The sequence below is a fragment of the Poecilia reticulata genome, chromosome 5 (genome assembly GCF_904066995.2).
Source record: "Poecilia reticulata chromosome 5, P_reticulata-male-v2, whole genome shotgun sequence".
NCBI lineage: Eukaryota > Metazoa > Chordata > Actinopteri > Cyprinodontiformes > Poeciliidae > Poecilia > Poecilia reticulata.
This window is the reverse complement of record NC_088834.1, coordinates 21,891,348-21,917,049: the sequence shown is the minus strand read 5'-3', so window position 1 is coordinate 21,917,049 and position 25,702 is coordinate 21,891,348. Positions and strand designations below refer to the sequence as shown.

Below are 25,702 nucleotides of genomic sequence, written 5' to 3'. Positions count from 1 at the left end.
CTACTGCCGCTGCCGAGGAGGGAGAGGGGCGTAGCCGCAACACAGAGCCTGAAAGAGGAGGGGAGAAAGTCCAACAGATACAACCTACCCTAACAAGGATGGCAGGAGTCGTGGTGGAAAGGTAGAAACTTTAATAATAATAATAATAATAATAATAATAATAATAATAATAATAATAATAATAATAATAATAATAATAATAATATTATAGATTCTCACTACTAAGTAAAAGTGGCACAAAATATGAAAGTAATTAATATCATAATTTTTTGAAGATTTTGCCATCATTTATTGTGTTTTATACCAGATTGGTGTTTCCAACCTGTCTTTTCACAGCTATATTCAGGTGTAAATGAGGCTTAGAGAGACGTAGAAAACTGTAAGTAATTCATCATTGTAGTTGTATCAAATTACCTTTTTAAATGATTGAGATTGAATTCAAGCTTCAATATCTGAAAAAAATGTATTAATAAAATAATAATAATAAATAATACACAACCTGTCACGTTTACATTTAATAAAACAGCACAAAAAGAAATCAAAAAGAATTCCTTCTCAATGTCTCTTCCTGCACAAGAAAACTTGAAAATCATTTGACTGATTATGTTTACTATATATATATATATAAAACGTACTGTGAATATATTAAAACCAAAGTTTGAATACTTTTTCAGTTTCAGCTGCAGGTTGGTGACTTTCTTTTGCTCACTTGCAATTGACATGTCTTCAACATCTATCTATGCTCTCTGAATTCATTGCTTTCAATGAAAGTTGGCTTGCAGCTGACCCCCCCCCCCCGCCTCCATTCACTGTGACGTCATCAATAAGCGACCAGACGCGCTTGCCTTTATTTAACAAGAAATTACTTTATGCTTGTGTTTAGGAAGGAAGAGGGTTTGTCTTCTACAGTTAATATTTAAATTAGCAGTTGTTTTTTGTCGCATGTGCTAAAAATGCTAATGTCAAATCTTTAAATGTTACCCGCCACGCTAATTGCTACAGAGTGTGCATGTGACACGAAGCGTTTTTTGCCTTTTATGTTAAGAAGACTGTTTATTGTAAATACACTCAACCTTGCTCTTCTATTTTGATTTACTAAAAGAGAAGGAGAGCTGGGTATTATTGACTATAAGTGACATTTCTACTGTACCTCCGGACTACAAATTCGGTTCTATCACTGATTTTTGTTGCCGCATGTGCTCCATATGAGAGGACAGTGAAAGTCAGCGCTTACCTTCTTGCTGTAAACATGAACGTGAAATGGGTTTTTATCGGATCTTTGTAGTTTTACTAACAAGTGGTAACTTGTGAACGAAGATTTCCGATAACATAATGCACAACTGGGCACGTTACCTCATCTTTTTTCAGTACATTGGGACAAAATACAGGTCAGTGTGCGGCGCAAGGGTTACATTATACTTGCAATCATTTATTTATTACTTCTTTACATTTTTACAGGGGAGTAGTAAAAGTACCTCCACAACAGCTGGGTCAGTCGGGGGTCCAGGAGCACTTGGAGGTAAGTTTTACTTATTTATACTCGACCATGCAGCGTTATTTGTAAAGCACTTTACAAACAATAAGTGCTGCATACAAAAAAAAGCACAAAGCAGAGAATAAACACAACTAGTGCTTAATTAATAGTTGAGAATGGCGATGTGTGTATATATATATATATATATATATATATATATATATATATATATACACATACACACACAGTGTCTGCAAACTGCTAAGCATTCCAGTCGTCATAACTGGAACAAATAGAAATTATTAGAATGGAAACTGTTGCTTTTCTGTTTTAAAAACATTTAAATATTGTCATATGTTGTTATTTTTTATTTTAGCAAATGGATTCTTACACTGTGAGAATCACCTGCTAGTATTTAATCTAGATTTTGAATCTTTTAAAATAATCTTGATTAAGAGCCCTCCACACTTTTTCAAGGCTTTTTCTACATTTTGCATGAACTTAAAGCTTTGCATTTTTTCCTGTCGTTGTGCAGGAAGCAATTAAGAAACTGAAACCAGTCAACCCAGTGTCTCTGTCGGTGTCCAGCAGGACAGATGCAGGTGTCCACGCCCTCTCGAACTCGGCTCACTTTGACCTCCAGCGCAAAAACGACAAGCCTCCTTTCACTGCGGACGTTCTGGTTGAAGCTCTCAATTTTAATCTCAAGGAACAGCAAATCAGGTGAGTCAAGCTTCATGTTAAAGCTCCTCATCGTACATATGTACATCGCTGTACATATGTACGATAAATTCAAAATCAAATGGGATGAGTGAGCTGTAACCTGAGAACCATTCAACACTGGAGGTGTGAAATGGGACATTTCAGAGATGTGTGCAAGTGTTCTGCCACTCTTTTCTTTAATTACTAGATTTTCTTTGTCATTTTATTTAACATTTCTGTAAATATCACAGGTAACGTTTTCTAAAAAGCATGCATTGCCCTTGGTACACGAATATCATTACATAAGCTTGTATAATATATCTTCCTTGAAGAAATTATGTTTTCATTTATTGATTTTTGGAAAGCTTATACCCATTTCTCAGGCAGATTTTTCTTCTTTGTCTTTCCATTTTTTTTGCTCCACTACTGTCTGTAACCTTTTTTGCTTATCTTGACAACTCATTTTTATTCATAAAAGAAAGTAGTTTGCAAACCCTCATCAGTTCTGACATGTTGAAACTAACAAAGCGCAAAATAAGAGTGGTTCTCAATAATTATTTGTAACTGAGCCAAATTTCTGGTAGAGAAAAGTGAATGTTTTTCTTGAGAACATGTTTTCATCAAAATAACATAATAAAGAAGAGTTTAGCCTCAGGAGTAATTGTCGCTGGGAACACAAGACACACAGGACAAACAACTATGAATAAACACACTCCTTAGGGCAACTTGGAGAGACAAGTTAACCTACTAGTCATGTTTTTGGACTGTTGTACCAAGCTGGAGTACCCAGAGAGAACCCACGGATGCACAGAGAACATGGAAACCCTGTGCAGAAAGAACCCAGCACCTTCTTGCTGCATTGCAACTGCACTGCTGTGCAGCAGACTGAAAATGATGCATGATTTTCCAAATAGTTTATCTGAAAAGTGTGGCTTGCATTTGTATTTAGCCATCCTAAGTCAATACTGTGTAGAAATACTTTTTCCTGCTGCTACTGTTACAAGTCTTTTGACAGTATATCTGTATCTCTACTCGCTTTGCACGTCTAGACTGAAAATGTTGCACATTTCAATTTGCAAAATAGCTCAGTGTCAGTCAGACTGGATCTCTAGAGCATCTTTGAAAATACATTTTTAAGTCTTGCCACTTGTTCGGATGTGGTCGGATTTAGGAGTGGACATTGATTGGCTCATTCTGACACGTATATATGCTTTTATCCAAATTGGAGCTCTGGCTGTACACTTCAGGTTTTTGTCTTGTTTAAAGTGTTAGTGTTATTAATAAACAATAAAAAAAAAATTTCTCCATTGTGATCCTCCCAGTTTCCTCATCTTGATCTCTTCATTAGGGATCTCTGCACTATTCAGATCTTAAGTGCTCACGAAAGACACACTACAGTTATGCATGATTAGATATTAACAAGGAGAGAGGGTCTTGAAGTGTCAGACCTGTGAGGACAGATGGTGTGAAACCCAACCTGGCAAACACACAGTGCAGTGTTGAAGGAAGGGAAGCTCCCTGCATACTGCTAATCCTTAAACCTGTAGAGAAAAGGTTGGAAAGGATTATCCCAGCTCCGCTGTTAGTGCTGCGCAGCGCACACACTTCCACACACTCACAAGGATGCTTTCATCTGGCTTAATGGGAATATACAGTATAAACAAGCTCTTGTTTCCATAGATGTATGACTAAATCGGCATCATGTGTGTTTTTGTTTTGCGTCACATTAGAAATGAGCTTGAATAAAGTCTCTCATCACCATCACTCCCCGTTTTTGCAGCAGAGGGAGCTTGTAACTGAAATAAAGACATCTTCCACAACAACGCTGGCTCACAGCTTTGGTCTGCCGCCTCCAGGGATGCAGATCCAAGATGAGAATTAAACATAGACTGCACACTGTAAAAGAGAAAATGTCCTCATGGAATGGTCTGCGTTAAGGCCCGGGTTAATGGCTGTTTCCTCGTAGATGGGCTGGTGCCTCAACAAACAATGCCCCATTTTCCCCAGATTTGTGCAGCCACCTTTTGTACACCGTGTATGAAAATTTGATGTGGGTGTGCAGTGGTGGGGCGAAAGCCGTCACTTCACATCGGAGGTGCCGGCAGAGGCATACACAAGGGTTTTCTCTGCTGTGTGTCACACTCAAGTCTCCTCCCCTGGTAGCGTAACCTAGTTTTCCAGCACATACACACACACACACAAGCATGAATTTCTGATTGTCATTGTTGTCATACCTTTGTGTGCTTGAGCATGCTTAAATGGGACCGCTACATGTCTCCCACATCATCTAGCACTCACTAAACATGTACACCATCAGACTGACTGCACTGCAGACACAAATCTGTGTGAACAAACTGGAAGGGTATTGATGTGTCACATTCAGTCACTCTCATGGTGCTACAGTTTGCTGCAGCCCTTTATCAAGTTCACCGTTTAACCCTGAAGAATACTCTGTCACTTTAGCGCTAGTAGTGGTGAACTCTACTAAATGTATCTGCGATGCACCCGTCAGACCTTTTTGGTGGTCGAAATGTATTCCTGGTTTTACTTTCTGTAGCTCAAATTCTCATCAGGTTTTATTTTAATCCATTGATTAAGTATTAGAAACATTTTTAAATAAACCATCAGGATATCAAGGGACTACTCGATAATCCACCAAAGTATATATCCATGGCAGTAACCTGCTTTTTACTCAGTTATTACTTTACACAGTTGCATAGTGACACAGTTTGTCGCACTGTTGCCTGGCAGCAAGAAAGTCCTGGCTTTGAATCCTGCCCTGGGTCTTCCTGCATGGAGTTTGCATGTTCTGCCTTTTTGCTCCCGGTGCTTTGACTTCCTCCCACAATCTAGAAACATGACTGTCGGGTTCCTTGGTCTTTCTGAATCGCTCTTAGGCATAAATGTGCGTAATTGAGTGTCCTGTTGTCTATGTGTAGCCCGGTGATTGGCTGGCGACTTGTCTAGGGTGAACCACGTCTCTTACCCAATGACTGCTGGAAATAGGCAGCAGCCTGTTTGAGTGTCTGTTTGGTGTTGAATGAGTGCATAACTGATTTGGGCAACATTCAGTTTGATCGCTCTCAACCGGTGCTGACCAGTCAAACTCAAAAATCCAAAACTTTTACCAATCAGGGAACACGGCATGGCAACAGCTACCACATATTTCAAAAACAAGTCAAGAGGAAGCACTTAAATCAAAGAAGCCATTTAGAAAGAAACAATATTTTTTCCACACAAGACTTGTCTGATTATTACAGACTGTGAGAAAACAGGAGAGAGTATTACATTTTTGCAGATAACAGGAAGGCTGTACAGGAAGAATACAGCTCACAAGATGCTCCGTTTTATCCTTTTGAGTTGAGGAACATACTGGATTTAGAAATACCAGAGCTGAGGTAAAGGTCGAATTTCTTTCTTGAGTTCACAAAGAAACTGTTGCTTGAGTTAATGACCAGCATAATCACTAATACAGGATATAAAAACACCAAATGTCAACCCTGGAATCATTTTGTCTTGGTTTTATGATAATAACGACTGTTTTTACAGCAGTTCGCTCACACACGGTGAGAAAACTGCTTCTGATGTAAATGAATAAGCTCAGGGATACCAGGAAAAAAAAACAACATTTTGACAGTTGTTGCATAATCCGATTTTATAGATTTTAAAGAGAAATTGAAATTACCTTGAATCGTTATTACTAGGAGAATGAAAATGGGTAAAGAAAGACATTGTTCAGATTGAATTAATGGACATGCCGTTTCCAGCTTTTCAGACTCAATACTGATCTTTTGTTTTTGAAGGGTCACCCATGCTTACCGCGTCCCTGACGACTTTCACGCCCGTTATCGTGCTCAGTCTCGGACCTACGTCTACCGAGTAGCACTGGGCGCCACCCACCACACTCTGCTCCCGCTCACAGACTGCAATCTGTGCTGGAGTCTCTGCAACACGTGAGTGATCCCATCACTGTTGGCTTGCTGTTTTCCCCCCACTCACCATTATTTGCACAACGTTTTTTTCCCATTCCTGTGCTGCATCATGAGAAATAAAGCTCAGACTATGATTTTGTTCACAGTAAGCTCAGAGCTCACAGAGAATAACTGGATGTTAATTGCATGAATAATCCCCAATTGGGAATGGTGGAGCTACAAATTAGGGACTGCGAGAAGGTTTTATGTAAGCTGACACACCAAAAGCAAACAAGAAGGAGGCAGAGGGAGAGAAGAGGGACAGCGTGTACAAAGAGATAAAATGTTTAGGGCTTTGAAGCATAGGCAATGCTCTTCTGGCTGTGACTACATCGAGGGAGCATGAAGGAAAAATGTTTTAAAGAGTGTATGTTTGAACATTTTGCCTGCTCTTCTCACTTCACTCTTTTTTTTTTTTAGGGAAAAGTAGGGCAAGATAAGCTGCGGGCTTATACACGCTGAACAACACCCACGCATTTTAGCCAGGTTTCCTTTTTTTTCACTCCCTTTCCATTTTTTTTTCATTTCTCCATCCCTCACTTGTTCCTGAATCTCTTCTGATTCTCCTTTTCCCTAATTTCTCTCTCCGTCGTCTGCTTCTTTATCCCTCTCTCGTGTTCAGCCTTTATCTCGTCTTTCTGCCCTTGAGCATCTCTGCCTCAGCAGCGTCTCTTCGTTTTCTCTTTGATCTGCCGCTCCTCTCCCGCGTCATCACACCCGCTTTTCCACTGCAAGAAATATCTGATGGATTGCTTTAGTTCTTTACTTCACCAAGCTGGTTTTCAGCGGAAATGAATGCAGCTTATTTTTACTTACTTTGTATTTCTCAAACTTTCTTGACGATTGACCTATGGGGGCTTTTCTTGCAAGTACAGATTTCTGTTTTTGTCCTTTTTAATTTGCTTCTTCTGATGTTGACAAAGCTTTTCAACAATAAATCTGAAGTACACAGGCTTTCTTCTCTTGTATTTAAATGCATTTTGCATTAAGTAGCAGAGTTGATCCTTGTAAATCACAGCCTTGAAGAACTTTCCAAATCCTCTTTGCAAATGGATTTTGGCGGTGGCAGTGTGATGGTATGGGGGTGGCACCTTCTCCTGCTTGTAATTATTGGAATCAATAATTCTGGATATCGGGACATTATTCTGCAACCGATGGTAATCCTATATCTTCACTCTTTGGTACCAAACTCTTTCAATAATTAAGATTTCTTTGTAAGGCAGAGGCTTTCAATGATTGCATTAAGGATTTTAATGGCTCAGTCACTCCTCGCTGCATCCATCCCCGTCTCTGTCGGCTCATATTTACACGGTGACGTTAAAAGCTGTGGAGAGTCCGAGCCGTGATCCCGCTCTCACTCCCTACTCGAAACGAGCCAAACGTTGACATGCCTCTGCTCTCTCACGTGGCCTTGTTCCTCAGAATGTTAATGTTACATAAGTTCATGGGAAATTGGAACAAGGAGGCCTAGAAATGCATCTTACTTGGCGTGAACTCTTCATTCTGACCTACCTGTGTAGACGAGTCACTTTCAGGTCGGCATGAAGGAATCCCAATAAGACCAGAAAAGGGCTGATTTTTGGGGAAACTGGCCTGCAGGGAGTCGCATCATTTGCGCGTTTAAAATCAAATGTTTTGTCTGTTTCAGAGAGCTGGATATAGACGCCATGCATGAGGCCGCCGCACTGCTGGTTGGCACTCACGATTTCAGCAGCTTCAGGGCAGTGAACTCGCCTTTTAAAAATCCCGTGAAGACAGTGGATGTGGTTGCCATACAGCCTGGAAGCTCCTTCGCACATTCACATTTTCACAGGTAGGATTGTGGACAGGAAAAAAAAAGAAGTTGTACCCAGCTCAGCTTTAGCATGCCAATATATAATTCTTGTGTTGATGGACTTTACTTTTGAATTTTAATATACGTACAGGACCTCATATATAAATATGTATATGAGAGCTCTTTGTAAACATTTGTAAAAGATTGAGCTTTTTTTTTGTTTTGCTTCTCACACATTTCTCACAATATTCAGTAAGAATATTTACACTGTATGATTTCCTGGTAAAGAATTGTTTTCTGAAAAAGATTGCAATCAAAGTCCCAACTTGATTCTGATAGGGAATCTGTGGAGGGTGCTAAAAATTAGGGTGATGCCAAACAGGCGCACCAGCCTCAAAGACCTGGATCTCCACACTGTTAGCTGAGCTGCTAATAACTGGAAGCTCCCTTTGTCTTGACTTTCCAGCTGCGCTCTGTATATTATTTAATGCCTTGTTAAACAGCTGATGTTCCCCGCTGTTAGATCAGGCAGGTATAGATGTTGTTTGTGTTAATTAAGGAGCTGCGTGTGATTATGTATTAAGCAGGTACGGGTACTTTAGACAATGAGGATTCAGTATAATCCATGGCAGAGATGGAGAGGGCCACATGGGCTGTGGGAGATTACATTTCCACGGGGGGGTCGCTCTATGCTAGATAACACTTCCATGAGTATTAATTATTAATCCTGAAAATATGGTGCACGTTATAGAAGTAGGTTATCGCTTCTTTGAATAAATGTAATTTCTTATGCCCTAACCCCCAACACACGGGGTGCACCAGCATGAAGTGACCTCCAGGTCATGGCACATCTTCCAGTCAAGCCTGCATTTCTGCTAAATTAAAGTCTTTTGCATATTTTATAGTTAGGGGTTGATGTGGGGCAACACCGGTCTAGAAAGCTTGCATTCGAGTTAAGTGTTCATTTTTTTATGACCGTCACTATTCTAAGTAACTGTGATGAAATAAAATGAAACTAAGTGATAAATTATTAAGAAATGTCAAAGGTTGGCCTCAACGTTTCATCCTAAAAGAGGGCAGTGAGAATGGATGGCCTGGTTGTAGATGGTTAAACATAAGGTGATGTTTTATTCATGTTTTTTTATGAAGTTAATCTAATTTCATTTTACAAGTAAACCTCTCTCCATTTAGTCCTTGTGCTGTCTCTGCAGCGTTTTCACTGACAGGGTAAGTTTGTCTGAGGCTTGTGCTACACTGACTGAGAAATTATTCAGCCTTCCAAGTGATAAAAGTGAGCAGATTGTAAGAATTATTAATTGTAATCTTCCATTGTCATATGAAGCGAAAGTAAAAAAAGAAAAAAAACTTAAGCGTCCCACTAAACGAGAGGCTGCTGTTCAAGAAGAAAGCCAAAATTAAAATCTGCATCTACGAGTCAAACTCCAAGAGACCATTTACATTTTTCCCAAAGGTTTCCAGGTTAAGGCTTTTTTTTTCTTTAATAAATTAAAAGAAAATTTTATTTTTTTTAATTTGTTAAATTAAAAGAAATATTAATATTTCAGTATTAAAATTTGTTTGATGTGAAGATGTTATAATGTGACAAAAAAGCACAAACAAAATAAATCTGTAGGGATGTAAATACTTCTTCAGAGCACTGCTTATTTAACACATAAACACTAAAGTGTTGCTGCAAGCTGCCAGTCAGCTGGATGAAAAAATCTTCTACAGTTTTCCTGTGCTCGCAAGAAAGACTAATTTGACTCTGTGGGTTTCCTTCCACTTGCACAAAATCTGAACAGGTATGTTGGTGGCGGCACCAGTCACTCTTATTGAGACAATGTTGTTTTAAAATGACAGTTGTAGAGCCACTTTGTGCATGTCTGCAAAGGAGCTGACTGTAGCCTGGCTACCAGAGCAGACAGCCTGACTAATTAATCAGCTCTTTATACTTGACTCTTTAAAGTATGCTCTATACTTTACTCTGGCATATTTGTGACAGGAGGAGGATTATTCTGCACAGTCCTAGAAAATTATTACTGAATCTACATATGTTATAAATAGTTATTGTAACCAAATTAACTGTATTTGATCAGCAGTGGGGACACATGTTGCTTTTCTTTTCTTTTCTTTTCTTTTTTTTAATGAAAGCGATTATATAAACCTATATATTTTGCTTGTAATTTTTGTAAAAGTCTCAATTGCAATTTATGGGTCAATATGTTCATGCGACCACAATGATGATGCATGTCTAGAAAATAGCTTGTCTGTGTTATTAGAGCTACGTTTCACACAATCATTATTTAAAAGAAATCAAATGCAGCTCAATATTACCTTAATATTTCCAAGATATATGCGTCATCCTTCCAGCATGAATGTTGTTTTATATCTTTAGTTTTCTAATTAGTGTTCCTGGTGCTGTTTGCAGTCATTTGGGTCAAAAACAGCAATTCAGAAATGCCTGCATTTCCTTGTCGTTTCGCAACTTTTCCCACATTCATCTGCTTATGTCACAACAGATGTCCAACTTCCAGCTTAAATAGAAAAATACCGATCTTCTCTTAACTTTAATTTATTTGTTTTTGTTTTTGGTAACTTTGGTTTAAATATATGTGTAATAATGATGTCTAGCACACACTGCTTTCAGCCTTGTTAAATGAACCTTGGTCTATATTTATTATATGGCGAATGCAGACAGCAAGCTGCGAGTCACATTTGCATTTGACCCAATTCCTGCCACATGTCTCTTCGTTTAATTGTATCTTTCTTTACCAAAAACAAAACCAAAAAAAAAGGAATAGAAAGGCTTCTCTGATTTTTAATGCAGAAAAGGAGTTTGCATGCCGTCGCTCATAATCCTGTGGTTTTCTGGCATATTCGGGACGTGACATTTAAACAAATCCACGCAACAAATGTTGAATTGTGTCTGATGTCTGGGTGAATGTCACATGAGCCTCATCCACGCTGACGCGGGTCGCGCCTGAATTGTCTGACGTGGGTTATTTTTACCTTTTTCTTTTTTTAGTTTCCCGTCTTCTTGCTCTTCTCTCATAGTTGTTAGAATAATTACATCTATCCTAACATAATTAAAAATGAGACCTAAAAATCATTTTTGTTAAATCAGGTTAAGTACAGACTTTTGTTAAAACCTGCTTTTATGCGTATATATGTATTGCTGCTAACGCTACTTTATTTTTGACAGGCGGCTACAATTCTGGGAGCTGACCTTTAAAAGTCAATCGTTTCTCTATAAGCAGGTTTGTTGCTCTAATCTCTTTCAAATGCCTGCTATGTTAATGTGTGCTCTTTGTCATATTTTGCTCCAATTCATTGTGAGTGGCGCCCTCTGCTGGTGACGGCTCAGTCGCATCAAAACCGACACCATCAAATATCTGCAGTGATGTTTGGTGTAAACCTGAGAGTGAAGCCGTGGTCGTTGTGATCCAGGTGAGGAGGATGGCTGGAGTCTTGGTGGCTGCAGGCCGGGGACGGCTGTCCGTGTCTCAGGTCAAACAGATCTTGGATGCGCGGGACACTCTGGCCTTCCCTCACAATGTGGCAGCTCCAGCCCAAGGCCTCTTCCTTAAAAGTGTAGATTACAAAGAGTCGGGTGAGTGAGAATCACTCTGAATCTGTAGTCATGTGTAATATCTCTCGTCTTTAATGTATACAGCAAGTCTGTTACATAATCTAAAGCCACCGAGAGTCTGCTCTCTCTGACGGCTAATTGAAATATAACACATTGAGGACATTACTACGCTCTTGTTTCTTGTGTGTAACTTCCATATTATTTCTAAACTACTTAACACTTTTCTAAACTTTTTGTTTACCAACACAAATGAGCAGGGAATACTTTTACCATCATCCTTTGCTGTATGAAGACTAGTTACTCCACCATTCTTCCATCAAATAAACTATATGTAGGTCCAAAAACATGTAGATTCTTCAACTGTTTATTTATTTGTACCTTTTTGGTAAAATTAGTTCAATTTAGTTTTTACGGAAGTAATATTTGGCTTACATCTAGACATCTGCCACACGACTGCTAAGATCACACATTCCACCATTTATGCAATAAAAACGGTCCCTAGTGCCACATTTTTAAAAAATGTCAAGTTATGCCAGTTTTTCTGTTAGGTTTTCATGAAGCATGTGCAGAAAATTTAAGTAACATGAAGACGCTGATAGTTGATATGAACAACAGTTGTACTGCATTGTTTATCAGAACTGTATGTAGCCACATTTTGAAATGCGTGTTTGCTTTTATTAGACAATGACTTGATCTTTTATTCATTTTAAAATTGCTTGTTTTTATTTTTTTTAGTCTGAAATTGGCCTGTATAGCTTTGTTAAATTTACAGTACAAAAAATGTATAGCTGAAATGTGTTTCTCTCTTTCTTCATAAATGTTAACAGTTTAAGCTTATATTGTCTTATAAATGTGTTATTAAACATATTTTACCATTATGGATAAATCAGAGGGAGCAATAATGACTACAAAGAATTTACACTATAGGACTACATAACTGGTTTTGTCATCTTCATCTTAAATATAGCTGTTTATTTTACAAGGTTTTATTTTTCCTATGCTGTTGTATTTCTCATACTTGTCTCAGGTTAAATCTTTGTTTCTGATTTCCTCAGACCTTCTGTTCTCCCAAAAGCCTGACGCCACTGAAGATCCAAAGACATGACGATGCTACCTGAATAAGAAATATTTGATATATTTGTGAACTCTTTATGATAGCGACTATAATAAAGTTTTTTAGTAACATCCATCTCGAGTTATTGGTTATGCTTTGAACTTTGGTACTTTAACCATCTTTAGTTTCACTCAGGGGAAATTTTGTCTCCAAGGCAATAAAATGCTCAGGTTTTTTCAGAATTATTTCTACTTGCTAAATGATAAAAATAACTAGGAATGTTTCTTTTTATATCTATTCAGCCCATGTCGGTTGTATTTCTCGCTGGATATCAGCACTCTTACCAGGTTCAGTCAGCTTCTTTGGAGGGTCTTGTGCTTTGGTTCCCAGGTCGAGTCCTTCTGGTCTCTGGGACATGAAACCCGTCTGTTTTCCGAACAGTCGGATGGCTGAACGTTGCCGTGCCAATTGTACTTGCATATAATTGTTTGAACATATAATGGTGACACTTGGAGACATCGGGAAACTCGAGGATGACCCAATATTCTTCCTGATATCTTGATCGACTTCTTTACTCCTATAATGTCAAATGGCATGTTTGAGGTGTTTTTAAGTGCATCCACAGGTTTGCCTCCATCTTAACTCAATCGTTGTGAATTGAGAAGCTTACAAAGTCATCACATAGTCTGGGCATCTTCAAATGACCTAAAAGCATAGTCATCCCAGTGGGAATCATTTTGATCATGTTAATTTATCTGAAACAGGAGACACTTAGTCTAATTTAATTTTTGAGGGAAAACTTGTTTTTCAAGATTAACTCATCAATTATACAGCGACGTTCTTTGACCAAGTTTTTTTTTAGAAAAAAAAAAGTTCAACATCTATGGTATTCCTGTTTATAAAATGTCTCTGAATATTGTGGTACTTAAGGAACTGCTTCTAAATGATCCGAGAACCAGAACCAGAGTTTCCAATCTGACATAAATAAGCAACGGAGAACAAGGTGAACCTCTATATGTTCATTTAATTCAACATGTAAGGATACATAACTGTGTCCATGAACACAGCTCCGCTTACACAACACCACACACCTTGAACCTATCGTTGGCTACTACGGACACAACTTGCTGAATGCCTGTTTAGCTAATGTACACATTTATGAACTGGGTTCATAACATTATCAAAACATGGTGTACTACAAGTGGGGAGGTCGGGTGGGGGTGGGGGTGGTGTCCTTTAGCAAAAGCTGCTGTGTCCATGGCTCTCACACAGAGGCATTACACTACGGGTCAACAAAGTACACACACAAACGCACTCAAAGTATACATCCGGTTGTCCTAATAAAACTGCATTCATCACTTTTATTTATTTTTTTACCTACAAAGTGTTGAGTATTCTCATGCCAGTCGTTTCCTAGCTTCTCCTAATTTGTCTGCATCTGTTCAGCTAGTTTTGAGGTCCATTAACAGTCCATTAAAACCAGACTACCACCAGTTACCTTCTCTGTGCTGCTGATTGAGGCTTGTTGCAGGTTCACACTGACTGGCAACTGGCTCTGAGGCTCCAGTGTTAACGTTACACTTTATTTTTTCTTTTTTTGGTTTGTTTTCAACATTCCCCAAACTGATACAAAGGTACACTGATTTACAGTGCCTTGCAAAGTGATTCATATCCCATGTCTCATTGCAACGACAAACACCAATGCTTTCTTTTGGGTGACAGACCGACATAAACTAGCGTAAATTTGAAAGGTGGAAGGACGAGGGTTCATGGTGCCTGGTTTTCGAAAACCTTTCAAAGAAAGAAACTCTGCAAAGTGTAGCCTGCATACGTATTCAACCCCCCGTGTGGACTGCAGACGTCGCCTGAGTGTTAAATAGTGAGTCTGTGGCTCTCAAAAACGACAAAGAGCGACAAAAAGAAATCCTAAAGAAGTCCCGTTCCAAGTTCACCACAAGAAAGCTGGTCAGAATTAACAGAAGGAATTAAATGCAAGAAAACGTATGAGAGGCTGAAAAATGTGTGCCAAAGCTTGAAAACTGATGTCACAGACACTTTTCACCAAATCTGACTGAGCTGGGGGAAAAAATATAAATTAAGCTTTCAAACATTAATCAAAAAAAAGACTGGCGTCTGCAGTGAAAGGGTTTCTACAAAGTGTTGAATCAGAGGGGATGAACACAAACATATTGTAGAAATTAGAAAGGCACACCTCGTTGCTTCCTGTTCAGTTATAGCCCATCACATACTGCTCAAATAAATGACATTAAAGTTTGTAGTTTTAATGAAAGCGTTGACAGGGGCGTGAATAGTTTTTGCAAGGTCCTGTAGATTCATTGTCTTCTAGGAAAATTAAACCTCATCGGGAATGTTTTATTGCACTTCTTAGAAGTGACGAACCTAAATACTTCACCCATTTTTGTTCTTATACATTTTCTTAAATATGTACACAAGTACACGTTTTCTATGCACGCAACCATGTTGAAGCAACACAGCGAGTCTGATTGTTAGCATAGGTCCTCAAGTTCAATTCAGCATTTGGTTTCAAAAAGATAATGCAGTTCATGCACCCATAATTAAAGGCTCCCCATTATTCAGTACGTATATCAAAATTTCAAGTGTTAGCCAGAATATTTAAGCCCAATGTCTTAAAATAGCGATATCAAAATCCTATGCGTATATATAATGCACTTGAGGAAGGCATTGCGTATTTGTTTTGTAACTCACAATCCTTTTGACGGCACAGGCTGGGTGAAGAATGGGAACTGCGCCGAGGTCTGAGCTGGAGACCCTGATTAGAACTGGTTGGATGGGACAGCGATGACGTGAAAGAAAAACGACTCACACCGGACTTTGCAGGTCACGTTTTGGGACTTAAAATGAGATTTTATGAGTCTGATGAAGAAACAGATGACTTGTGATGAATGGCTGCCTGGACTGTTCAGATAGTGGCCGTTCCGGCTTTCAAAAGTGACACAAATGGTGTGTGTGTGTTGATGGCTGACGAATGACTAGTGGCTAAGCAAAGACGCACCTTTATGCCTATGAGTTAGTATCATTCTACGCAGCCGATTTGGCATCCGACTACACCCTGATGCTAGAGAAGAGGTTATTTCAGGATTAATTTGTGTTATGAGAATATATATTGATAGCATTTGATAATATCTATCAGGCTGATAAGTTTGCATAGACCCTTAGATCCTAACCCTCACCATCTCATAAACAAAATGATTTGAACAAACTACTACTTGGAGCAGCATACCCAACTTCACCCTTTGTACCGACCATCTGCTACAGTTCCTTTACATTAAAACATTTGTGGCACTTTTAAATGCTTTTTTTTTTTTTTAATTTGGAACTTGTGAATATTCCTATAAATCGCTAAAAAGTTCCTAAATTTCACAAGTTTTCAAATAAATAACTTGATCATGTTTAGAGCATTAAAATCCATACACAGCACTGAAGTTACAGACTTTATTCTTTTTTTTTTTTCTTTTTTTTTTTTTTGAAAAAAATGTGTACAAAGAGTGAAATGGGGTATGTTCCAGAGACTTACAAAAAAAAAAACTTGTCTGAAAGGAGACATGTCCACATGTAAACATATGATCTGTTGGTGTGGTTCTGCTCTTTTCTCTGACAGCTAAAATAAAAAATAAAAGCTTAAAACATCATAGAAGCGTAGAGTCCTTGGAGAGTAAGGAGGGGGTGGGGACGCTTTCTCTGCTTAGTTGGCAATTTTCTCAATTTCATCCAGATCATCTGTATCTAGTCTTTCAATTTTCTTATCTGTAGGAGGAAGAAAGCAGAGATTACACCAGTTCAGACACCCGATCCGATGTGTGTGTGTGTGTATGAAGGAGTGTGAAGCTGTTTGAACTTACTGAAATGCTCCTGGATCCTGTTAAGGATGTTCATGCTCATCTTGCTGTCCACCATGTTGATGGCCAGTCCCCTCTTCCCAAATCGGCCGGTACGCCCAATCCTGTGCAGGTACGTCTCGTTGTCAGGGTTACCATCTTTGTCGACTGGCAAGTCGAAATTGATCACCACAGAAACCTGCTCCACGTCGATGCCTGCAAACAAAAAAATAAATAAAAAATCGAATCCGACTATGATGCATGATCAGACTGTAAGTTGCAGATTTATAACAGTGGGTCTCAAGCAGCTTTTAGCCCCATTAGGCAGGAATGGCTCTTTTCAAAAACAGCCAGGACTGATGCAAAAAGCCACAGCTGGTTATTATAATTTAAGACAAAATTCTGCAGCAGTCTAATCCTTTGAATCCTTTGAGCTGCAGATTTTGACCAAGTCTGTACTTCATATTCCCTTTATTTTCCACTTCATCATCTTTACCTCGAGCACAGACATTTGTGGTCACCAGGACTTTCTCCTTTCCATCTCGGAAGCGGTCTATGACGGCAGCTCTCTGCTCTACTTGCATTTCTCCACTGAGCAGCGCCACCTGGTGGCCTTCTCTGGACAGCTCCCCTGCAAGCCAACCTGCAGTTTTCCTCGTCTGGATTGCGCAGAGGAACAAAAAAACCATAAGGTTGCTGTAGCCATTTGGCAAAGAGAATAACACAACAAGCTTCAGGCGCTGCGAATTGTGGGAAAAATGACCATCCAAGTTTCTCAGAGCATAATTATAACCAATAAACTCAGTTAAACTGAAACATTTAATAATTTAGTGGAGGAGAAAAAATATATATATGCACAACGTTTTTAATGCAGTGTGAGAAAACGAGCTCACATGGCAGAAGATCATGGCCTGAGCGATGGTAATGGCTCCGTAGATGTTACAGAGAGCTTGGAACTTCTCCTCTCTGCTGTTGCAGAGCACAAAGTACTGCTTGATGGTGTCCAGAGTCTCCTCCTCTCTCTTCAGCTTGATGATGTTGGGTTCGGGCACGATGCGCTGCGCGAAGCTCCAAACGCTCTCTTCAAACGTGGCTGAGAACAGCAACATCTGGCAGTTCTTCGGCAGCGTCCTGCGGACGGAGGACGTGGACAGAGTTGTAAAACCTTCAACTGTGCCAACAGGAAGCTTTTCAAACAATACGTCTGTTGCTTTTGCATTTTGAACTTCTATGAGGCAAACGTTAACATCTTTAGCTGTGAACGCTCATGCTACGCACGAATCAGAAATGAAAGCATTTTCTGGTAAAGGTTTAGACACCGTGAGTTTAGGTGTCGCACTTGAGCAGAACTGCAGAACAACCTGCAGTTCTGGACAGATGTGCATCTTCATTAACTTTAGCCAAACATTACATAGGACCGACGAGTGTTTACAAATCCAAAAGGTAAGTCCAGTGCACACATTATGTGCACAAAGAAAGTCTACAACAGAAAATACCACTACGGTGCAGTAGTACTTTAGTTTTATAACATACACGTGTAATTTTCTCTATGAACATAGATAACTTCACGCTTTCCCTTCATTTTCCTTAAGTATGAAATGTTCTATAAAAGAAAATGTATACACTCCTTTGTTGTAAAGCACCGACTACTTTTCTTAAAAAAAAAGGGTTTAATTTCACCCTAAAACATGTTTTATTGCACTTAATCATCTTTTTTGAGGGGCCAAGTAGATTGTTCCTTTTTAGATGATTAATGGTCGTGTTAGGATCGCCGAGTCCTGCACCCACAGCACACGACTGAATGACGGCGCCAAAACTCTGGAAGTAAAACCTACTATGAAATTCTGACTTTTTTGTCAACCTTTTAACTAAGCAGGTTGTGTTAATTCAGAACAGATGGGCCATATTCAACAATGCAAAGTAGTAAAATAAAGGGTTTTTCTAATCACAGTTCATTATAAAATTCCCAAATTCACAGACTCAAATATCTACATTATGCTGTTAACTTCTTAAAACGGATTCCTGAATTTCAGACTCATTTTGATGTCAAATATATATAGGTCAATATGATTGCACTATTGGATTTTTTTCCCATGATTATTTCTATATTGATATGACTCCTAAAATTTTACTAGAAATTAAAAATTTGACAATTCAAGTAACATCCAAGATTATTATTATCATTATTAATTTTTTTTTAACATATGGCTAATTTGAAATTAAATTTGATCAAATATTTAGTTACACGTGTGTTTCAGCTTACCTCTGGATTCGGATGCTCTGGTCCTGGTGTCCCTGCGTGGCGATCATAACGTCAGCTTCGTCCAACACAAACACTCTGATCTTCTTGGGATCTATAAACCGGAATTTATTGCACCAGTCCAGCATCGTACCAGGTGTCCCAATAACTATCTGTTCCTGCAGTTTGCTGCCTCGCTCCACTGGAAGAGACCCGAGACGACACTGTTCACAATTAAGGCAAAGCGAAAGAAACGACTTGCTTTCTTTTTGGCAGCAGAGTGCTGCAGAGAGACTCACACTTGTTCCCTCTAATGGCGTAGACTAGTTTGACTTCGGGATAATATTTGCCCATCTGCTCGATAACTTTGCCGGTCTGAAGTGCCAGTTCGTACGTCGGCGACACGCACAAGCACTGGTGGAGAAGAACCAAAGAATCGTTGCAGCTCAAGTGTTTAGAAGAAAGTCACACTTTTACATAAACGTGCAGATGTCGTTCTGACCTGGGGATATTTGTTGTTGGGGTCGACGTGGCTGAGCATTGCCAGGACAAAGGCGGCCGTTTTTCCTGTCCCTGACTGAGACTGAGCAATCAGGTTCTGTGGACTTCAGGGGGCAAAAAAAAAAACAAAATTTGATTCCAAGTAGCAAAATATATTTCAGAAAAAGAAAGCAGCCCTCTTTCAACTTCTCTTAAAAAACAGCCCAAGCACCAACCAGAGGTTTTTACGAGGCATAGAAAACATCAAGTAGAACTCACGGCTCTGCCAGCATCATGGGTAAGGCGGTCTCTTGGATTTTAGATGGTCGATTGAACCCCATGGCATATACACCCTGAAGAAGCTGTGGTTTGCTGTGAAGAAATGAAAAATACAAGCCCAAAGCAAACTGTTTTAGTGACCTTTTTTTTTTGTACTTTATGAAACTGCTTTGAATCAATGGAGGAAGGACACAAAGGACAAAAAAAAAAAAAGATTTACTTTTAATTTTGAAAGTAAGAACACGGAGGAGCTACTTACAGGCGTAGTTCTTCAAAGGACTTCACAGAGTATAGCGGGGAGTTTGGATCCTTCTGGAGAACTTCCACTTGATTTGTCGTATTTACGAGGTTATTCCGTATCAGCTTGTTCAACAGCGATTGTGCCGCTTTGTCCTCTGAAAGACAGGCAAGGCAACGCAACCTTAAAGCACGACAGACTGAGCAACTCGAATGGGCGCGATCAAAGTCTACGCTCATATTTTAGACACAGCCACGTTTCAAGCTCCTCACCCTTGTCGTCGTCGTCTGCAGGTTTGGCGTCACCTTCGCCTTCTGATTTTGCAGCCCCACTGCTGGAGTCTGTGGCATTTGAAACGGTACCTAAAAAGTAGTATTTACAAGTTGATTTTTGCTTTTAAAAATCGTGCTACAAAATGAATACGGCACATTGTAAAATGATTAAATGGATGGAGTTGTGCACAGCTGAGCACTAATTGAAGACATACAAAACTGAAACTTAACAGGGAATCAATATAATTAAAGAATCCATCCATATCAATATTTACGGTTGTCCATTTTTAATGAATTTGTCTCTTTGTCGTTTGTTTTCTTAATTTTTTTAAACAAAATTTCCAGTTTTCCTCCAAACTGCAGTGTGTGCATACAAACCCCGTAGCTGTGGTACGTGTGTGTGTTTGTAATACGTTGTGGGGACGATTTTCCTGGCACATACTACGTTGTGGGGACCAATTGCTCCTTGTGGGGACCGAAGCCTGGTCCCCACAAGGGGAAACCCTGTTTTAGGGTCAGGGGTCAGATTTAGGACTATGGTATGAATTGAGTTTTGGTTAGGGTAAGGTATGTGATGGTCAGGGTTAGGAAAAGGGTAAAGGTAAGGTTTAGGCTGTAGAAATGAATGGAAGTCAATGGAAAGTCCCCACAAAGATAGTCACGCAAACATGTGTGCGTGTGTGCGCGCGCGTCAACACCACATGTCAGCGGTGTTCAATTCATGTTCGTCTGAGTTAATGTCTCAAAAAAAAAGGCAGATTAATATATGGATAATAAGCCTGTCAAATCAATTAATCACATGGTAAATTAAAAATTTGCTATTATTCTTTGAGAGGGAGAACTTGTATTATAGTCCAGAAAAATGTGTTATTGTGACAGGAATAAATATGGAAGCACTTCAGTTAAGGTAACAACAAGCAAGGCATTAAGATTTTCTCTAAGATTTAGACTGAAAATTGAACAAGACGAGAATGATGGATGAAGAGTAGCTGAAGAAATAACAGCACCTACAGGCAGTAAAGATGATGAAAACTAAAGTTTTTATGATTGCTTTATACATTTAAATTTTTTACTGGATAAATGCTCTCAAACATTGACTCATTAACTCTCTGCCAGTGTGTGTCTGTGTGAAAGTGAAGACTTTGTGTAGTCAACCTGGAAGACTTTCTTTGCACATTTAATTATGTAAATAATGCTATGTAAATTAATGTAAATTATGTAAATTAATGAGAAACTACAAAACCATAAGGGCTAAAAAAATAAAGCAGGCATCTACCGCAGTCCTCAAAGATGTCCTGCAACTTTTAGACGCTTCTCTGCTTTAAACCATGTGAACCACATATTTGGATGCTGAAGAACAAATTCAGCATCAGCCCTCAAAAATAGAAGTTTGACACCCCTGATTTATATTACATTATCAATATATTAATTATGCAAAGTGATAGTTATTTAGATATTTTTTTGTTAAATATCATTATACAAGTCAAAAACGGGAGACATTTTCCATTTGACTACCGACTTTGTATGTTACCATTACACAAACACTGGAAAACTGTACAAAAATTATATATAAATTATACTACTAACAAAATAGTTGGTAGTATAATATAATTACGCTTTGCCTTGTCATTTCTATTTCATTTTATTTATAATATAGTTACACTTACCATTTTCTTCTGGTTTCTCCTTTATCTGAAGACTACTAATCTATGGGGAAGAACATGATAAAAGTTTTAAATCAGAGAGTCGCATTAAGTAGTAGTTAACAACAGTGTGCTTGAATCATTTCCATGCTAGCCCGCTACGTGCTAAAGCTACCATGGGGCTAACTTAGCCGGTAGTTTAGTTTTATGAGTGAGAAAACTTCAAAAGGAAAAACTGCCGCAAATATCGGCTAACTCTTTGGCAGCACTATCACTGGAAAATTCAGTATGTTATGAACCAAACATTGACACCTATTTTTCACACAGACAGTTCCCACAAAAAGGCAAAAGCATCATTTTAAACAGGCTAACAACAGGTTAGCTCACGTTGCGTAAGTTTAGGCTTTTACCGATTCTGCCGCGGCTTCCTGCTCATCCACGGCCTGCGCCCAAGACTCTGAAGCCATTATGGGACAGGTTGATATACCACTGTTACAATCTGGATAGGTGAGTTTGAAGTCTGACTCTGAATGACCACTCGCTGATGTAAAAGTAACTACTTGTTACAATGGCGTGCCAATCCCGATTCTGGACGAGGGTGTAACGACGTAATGTTTCCGGCTGATTTAAAGGCTTTAGCAATAATCGTTCCTAGCCGATAATTTTGAAAATAAATACAATTGAACTAAGACTTTATATTTGAAAACTGCATTTCTACAATCCTTTTTATAAATAATATGCAAAACCGAATATGACTATGATAACAACAACAATAATAATAATATTATTATTATTAATATGACTATGATAACAACATTATTATTATTATTATTATTATTATTATTATTATTATTATTATTATTATTATTATTATTATTAATAATAAAATAAAATATTTACATTTTCACACAATCTAAAAAGGGGAAAGATTGAGGCATCAGTTTATGAGTGCTCATTACTAATAACAAAAAATAAGGCTCAGAATAAATTAGTTCAAATATAGCGCTAAAGCCACACAGTTCCTCACAAAGTGTTATTTTCTTTTTAGTATTTTGTAAAACGAGATGATTAAAATGTGAATATGTAACGCACTATTCAGTCGCTTAACCTGCAGAGGGAGTCAAAGTCCTTATATAGTATGCGATCTGATCTGCTGTGCGTCAAACCATCCTGGTATAAACACAGTTTCACAGATTAATGTGTTCTTATGTTTATTTTATTATGGTAGGATAATTGACACCTATTATACAGTGGGTAGGTTTATTATTAACAACTAGACAACCTGTATAACTTCTTCAGCAAATATTAAATTACTTATTTAACTAAGTTATCAGCAAGGTGCAGATTGTTATTGTGATTTCACAAACCCTATAAATATATGTAAAAGCAACTCATGGTAGTTGATTTTAATTAGTGCTACAGGTCTATTTGTGAGTTCAGAAAATAGAACTTGTATTACAGTATGCGGCATGTATCCATCCATCCATCCATCCATCCATTTTCTTCCGCTTATCCGGGGTCGGGTTGCGGGGGCAGCAGCTTCAGAAGGGAGGCCCAGACTTCCCTCTCCCCAGCCACTTCTTCCAGCTCCTCCGGAGGAATCCCAAGGCGTTCCCAGGCCAGCCGAGAGACATAGTCCCTCCAGCGTGTCCTGGGTCTTCCCCGAGGCCTCCTGCCGGTGGGACGTGCCCGGAACACGTTCCACGTCCCAAGAGCCAGCTTCTGCAGCCGAAGATCAGACCGCCAGGGTCCCCTCCCTCGGCTGCCGCCCATAGCACAATCCACCCGACCCCTTTGGCCCCTCTGACAGGTGGTGAGCCCATCGGAAGGGGGACCCACGTCTCCTCTTCGGGCTGAGCCCGGCCGGGCTCCGTGGGTAAAAGCCCGGCCACCAGGCGCTCGCCATCGTGCCCCATCTCCAGACCTGGCTCCAGAGTGGGGCCCCGGTGACCCGCGTCTGGGCGAGGGAAAACCAAGTCCAAAGTTTGTGTCCATCATAAGGGGTCTTCGGGCTGCGCTTTGTCTGGTTCCTCACCTAGGACCTGTCTGCCTTGGGTGACCCTACCAGGGGCATAAAGCCCCAGACAGCATAGCTCCTAGGATCATTGGGACACTCAAACCCCTCCACCACGATAAGGTGGCAGCCCAAGGAGAGGTGCACGTATAAAAAGGTTAAAAAATGTAGGTATCTTTTATGTTATATTAAATTCATAGAAATTCGGATTCCTTGGTCATACAAAATTATAAAGGATTGGAACAAGCTAATTACAATGATCAAAAAATAAAAAAATAAAATAAATAGTACCTGCAGGTTTAGTGTCACATATTAGCTATACAGAGCATGTTTGGTATGTAAAACATTTTTTCGTGATACACAACCACAAAGTAGAATTTATAGTTAGTTTTAATAATACATCAAGCACAATCAGATACATAAAAGATGAATTTAAGTCTGTTTTTTTAGCTATGTTGGACATTCCTTATGTATTCTTCTGTATTGACATGTTTCGTAAGAAATTAAATTTGCAGAGATAATCCTGCCAACAACTAAATGCTCTTCCTCTGTTGTTATTAACTTTTTACATTTCCCTAACACTTAAGTAATCCAACATTAGTTAGTTTGTATCTTTTATATGCATCAGCTCTGTCTTTCTAAATCCCCCAGTCGGTCGTGTCAGAAGGCCTCTTACACTGAGTAAAGTTCTTCTTGAGATTTCTTCATGTTAAAGTAGAGTTTTTCCCTCTCCACTGTCATTATGAGGGGTTACCGTAAAATCAACAATTGCACAGTAAATTAACATAATTGTTTTTAAATGATTTTATCTCAAATTTTAATAAAAAAAAATATATATAAAGGCCCAAATTCGTTTTTACAGCTCTCTATGTAATTTTATTCACTTGCAAACCACAAGGCAATTATTCCATCTGACGAGAAGAGAGCGAACTTTGTTCGCATAGACATTCTGTTTGTTACATAATCAGGTTCAGATGGATGATAACAATAGTTTGGTGTTTCAGTGTAAGTTGAGGTACTAACCACAGGCCTGCAAGATTAGTCCCGGTCACATCAAGAGCATGACTGCAGTGGCTTGCTGCTCTTTAAGTGAATGCAGAATTGATTTCACACATTTCATCCACTCTGCTGAGACAGATAGGTGAAGGATGACAGTGGGTTTGGGTTGTGTTAAAGGGAATTACATTCATCTTTGTTCTTCTATCACCCTTCCTTCTACTATACGTGCTGTACACTGGTGGTTGTTCAGACATCTGTTAGTAGACAAATTTGTCAAAGATTTCAAAGAGAAGAGTTTATTACGGCCTCCAATCAGCATCCTCGCCAGAGGTATCCATAGCAACTGAAAGAGTAAAAGGAAGGTTTGAGGTCTCCGGAGAATTGGGAAGACAAGGAGAGAAGGACTTTGTTTGCCAGATAAGGACTTATTTCAAGCACTGAATGTGACAGAGAGGGTATCAAAGCAGGCACTGTGTGAACAATTTGAAAGAATAAACAGCACAGAAATGCATAGTAAAGGGCCACCTTAACTCTTTTCCGTTTTTATATATATATTTACAATCAATAGAGGCTTTTATAACCTCCTCATAGTCAGTCTAGATTTTTTTCAGCATTACGTCTTGAAATTAAAAGATGACATTGTGCCATTCTTTTTGTTGTTGTTTTTTTTTTTTTAAGAATGACACGCTGATGTAGTGAATATCAAAAAAGGGCTTTAAAAATAAAAACTGTCCTTGGTCATTCATACTGTCGTTGGTACACTGACTAGGATTTATGAATGGGGCGAACATGCGGTTTGCCATGGGCCCGGAAAGGCCTCATCTCTTGCAGCTTGCCGGAGGAGTTTTACAAATTCAGCAAGTGTTCGCAACATTTGCATTTAAATAGACTGGGCATATAAATCCAATATTAACGGCCCTTCAAGTTTTTGGAAATAAATTGAATATATCTGTGGGTTCTGAACTGTTGCTAAGGGAAGGCATCCAACAAATACATCCTGATAGGTTATTACGGCACTAATTCATTCGGAGAGCCTCCTTCAAGATCTGGATGGCACAACATTATGGGGTATCATGTTATTCCCATTTGCCAGACAGCTTATATAGATGCATTGCTG

General features: G+C 39.0%; 2 protein-coding genes across 4 annotated transcripts; one reads left to right on the top strand and one right to left on the bottom strand.

The window, feature by feature from the left end:
• The first annotated feature begins 6 nt into the window (after positions 1 to 6).
• pusl1 (pseudouridine synthase like 1) lies at positions 7 to 12,697 on the top strand. Of its 3 annotated transcripts, none has more exons than XM_017304719.2 (8): positions 7 to 121; positions 1,459 to 1,519; positions 2,010 to 2,197; positions 5,980 to 6,129; positions 7,796 to 7,960; positions 11,124 to 11,178; positions 11,369 to 11,531; positions 12,566 to 12,697. In XM_017304719.2, exons 1-8 carry the CDS (start codon positions 99 to 101, stop codon positions 12,613 to 12,615), a joined length of 855 nt encoding a protein of 284 aa, XP_017160208.1. In that variant the 5' UTR covers positions 7 to 98; the 3' UTR covers positions 12,616 to 12,697. The 3 variants fall into 3 exon arrangements, with proteins under 3 accessions (XP_017160208.1, XP_008407548.1, XP_008407547.1); XM_008409325.2 differs by lacking the exon at positions 7 to 121 and adding an exon at positions 814 to 1,388; XM_008409326.2 differs by lacking the exons at positions 7 to 121; positions 5,980 to 6,129 and adding an exon at positions 812 to 1,388.
• Positions 12,698 to 13,568: 871 nt separating this feature from the next.
• On the bottom strand, positions 13,569 to 22,194 carry ddx19b (DEAD-box helicase 19b). The gene is made up of 12 exons (XM_008409324.3): positions 21,983 to 22,194; positions 21,597 to 21,636; positions 19,930 to 20,019; positions 19,679 to 19,814; positions 19,420 to 19,512; positions 19,163 to 19,265; positions 18,960 to 19,074; positions 18,685 to 18,862; positions 17,315 to 17,552; positions 16,918 to 17,080; positions 16,446 to 16,637; positions 13,569 to 16,350 (listed from the first exon to the last, which is right to left on the bottom strand). Exons 1-12 carry the CDS (start codon positions 22,037 to 22,039, stop codon positions 16,289 to 16,291), a joined length of 1,467 nt encoding a protein of 488 aa, XP_008407546.1. The 5' UTR covers positions 22,040 to 22,194; the 3' UTR covers positions 13,569 to 16,288.
• Between the last annotated feature and the right edge of the window lie 3,508 nt (positions 22,195 to 25,702).

What these genes read in the sequence shown, in the direction of transcription:
- pusl1 (XM_008409325.2), top strand. Translation starts at nt 1,333, where the DNA reads ATGCACAACTGGGCACGTTACCTCATCTTTTTTCAGTACATTGGGACA. An exon ending in TGCTGGAGTCTCTGCAACAC is followed by an intron (nt 6,130 to 7,795) that starts GTGAGTGATCCC and finishes TGTCTGTTTCAG; the next exon opens with AGAGCTGGATATAGACGCCA. An exon ending in AATCGTTTCTCTATAAGCAG is followed by an intron (nt 11,179 to 11,368) that starts GTTTGTTGCTCT and finishes GTTGTGATCCAG; the next exon opens with GTGAGGAGGATGGCTGGAGT.
- ddx19b (XM_008409324.3), bottom strand. Translation starts at nt 22,039, where the DNA reads ATGGCTTCAGAGTCTTGGGCGCAGGCCGTGGATGAGCAGGAAGCCGCG. An exon ending in AGGAAGCCGCGGCAGAATCG is followed by an intron (nt 21,637 to 21,982) that starts GTAAAAGCCTAA and finishes TCTTCCCCATAG; the next exon opens with ATTAGTAGTCTTCAGATAAA. An exon ending in GGAGAAACCAGAAGAAAATG is followed by an intron (nt 20,020 to 21,596) that starts GTAAGTGTAACT and finishes ACTACTTTTTAG; the next exon opens with GTACCGTTTCAAATGCCACA.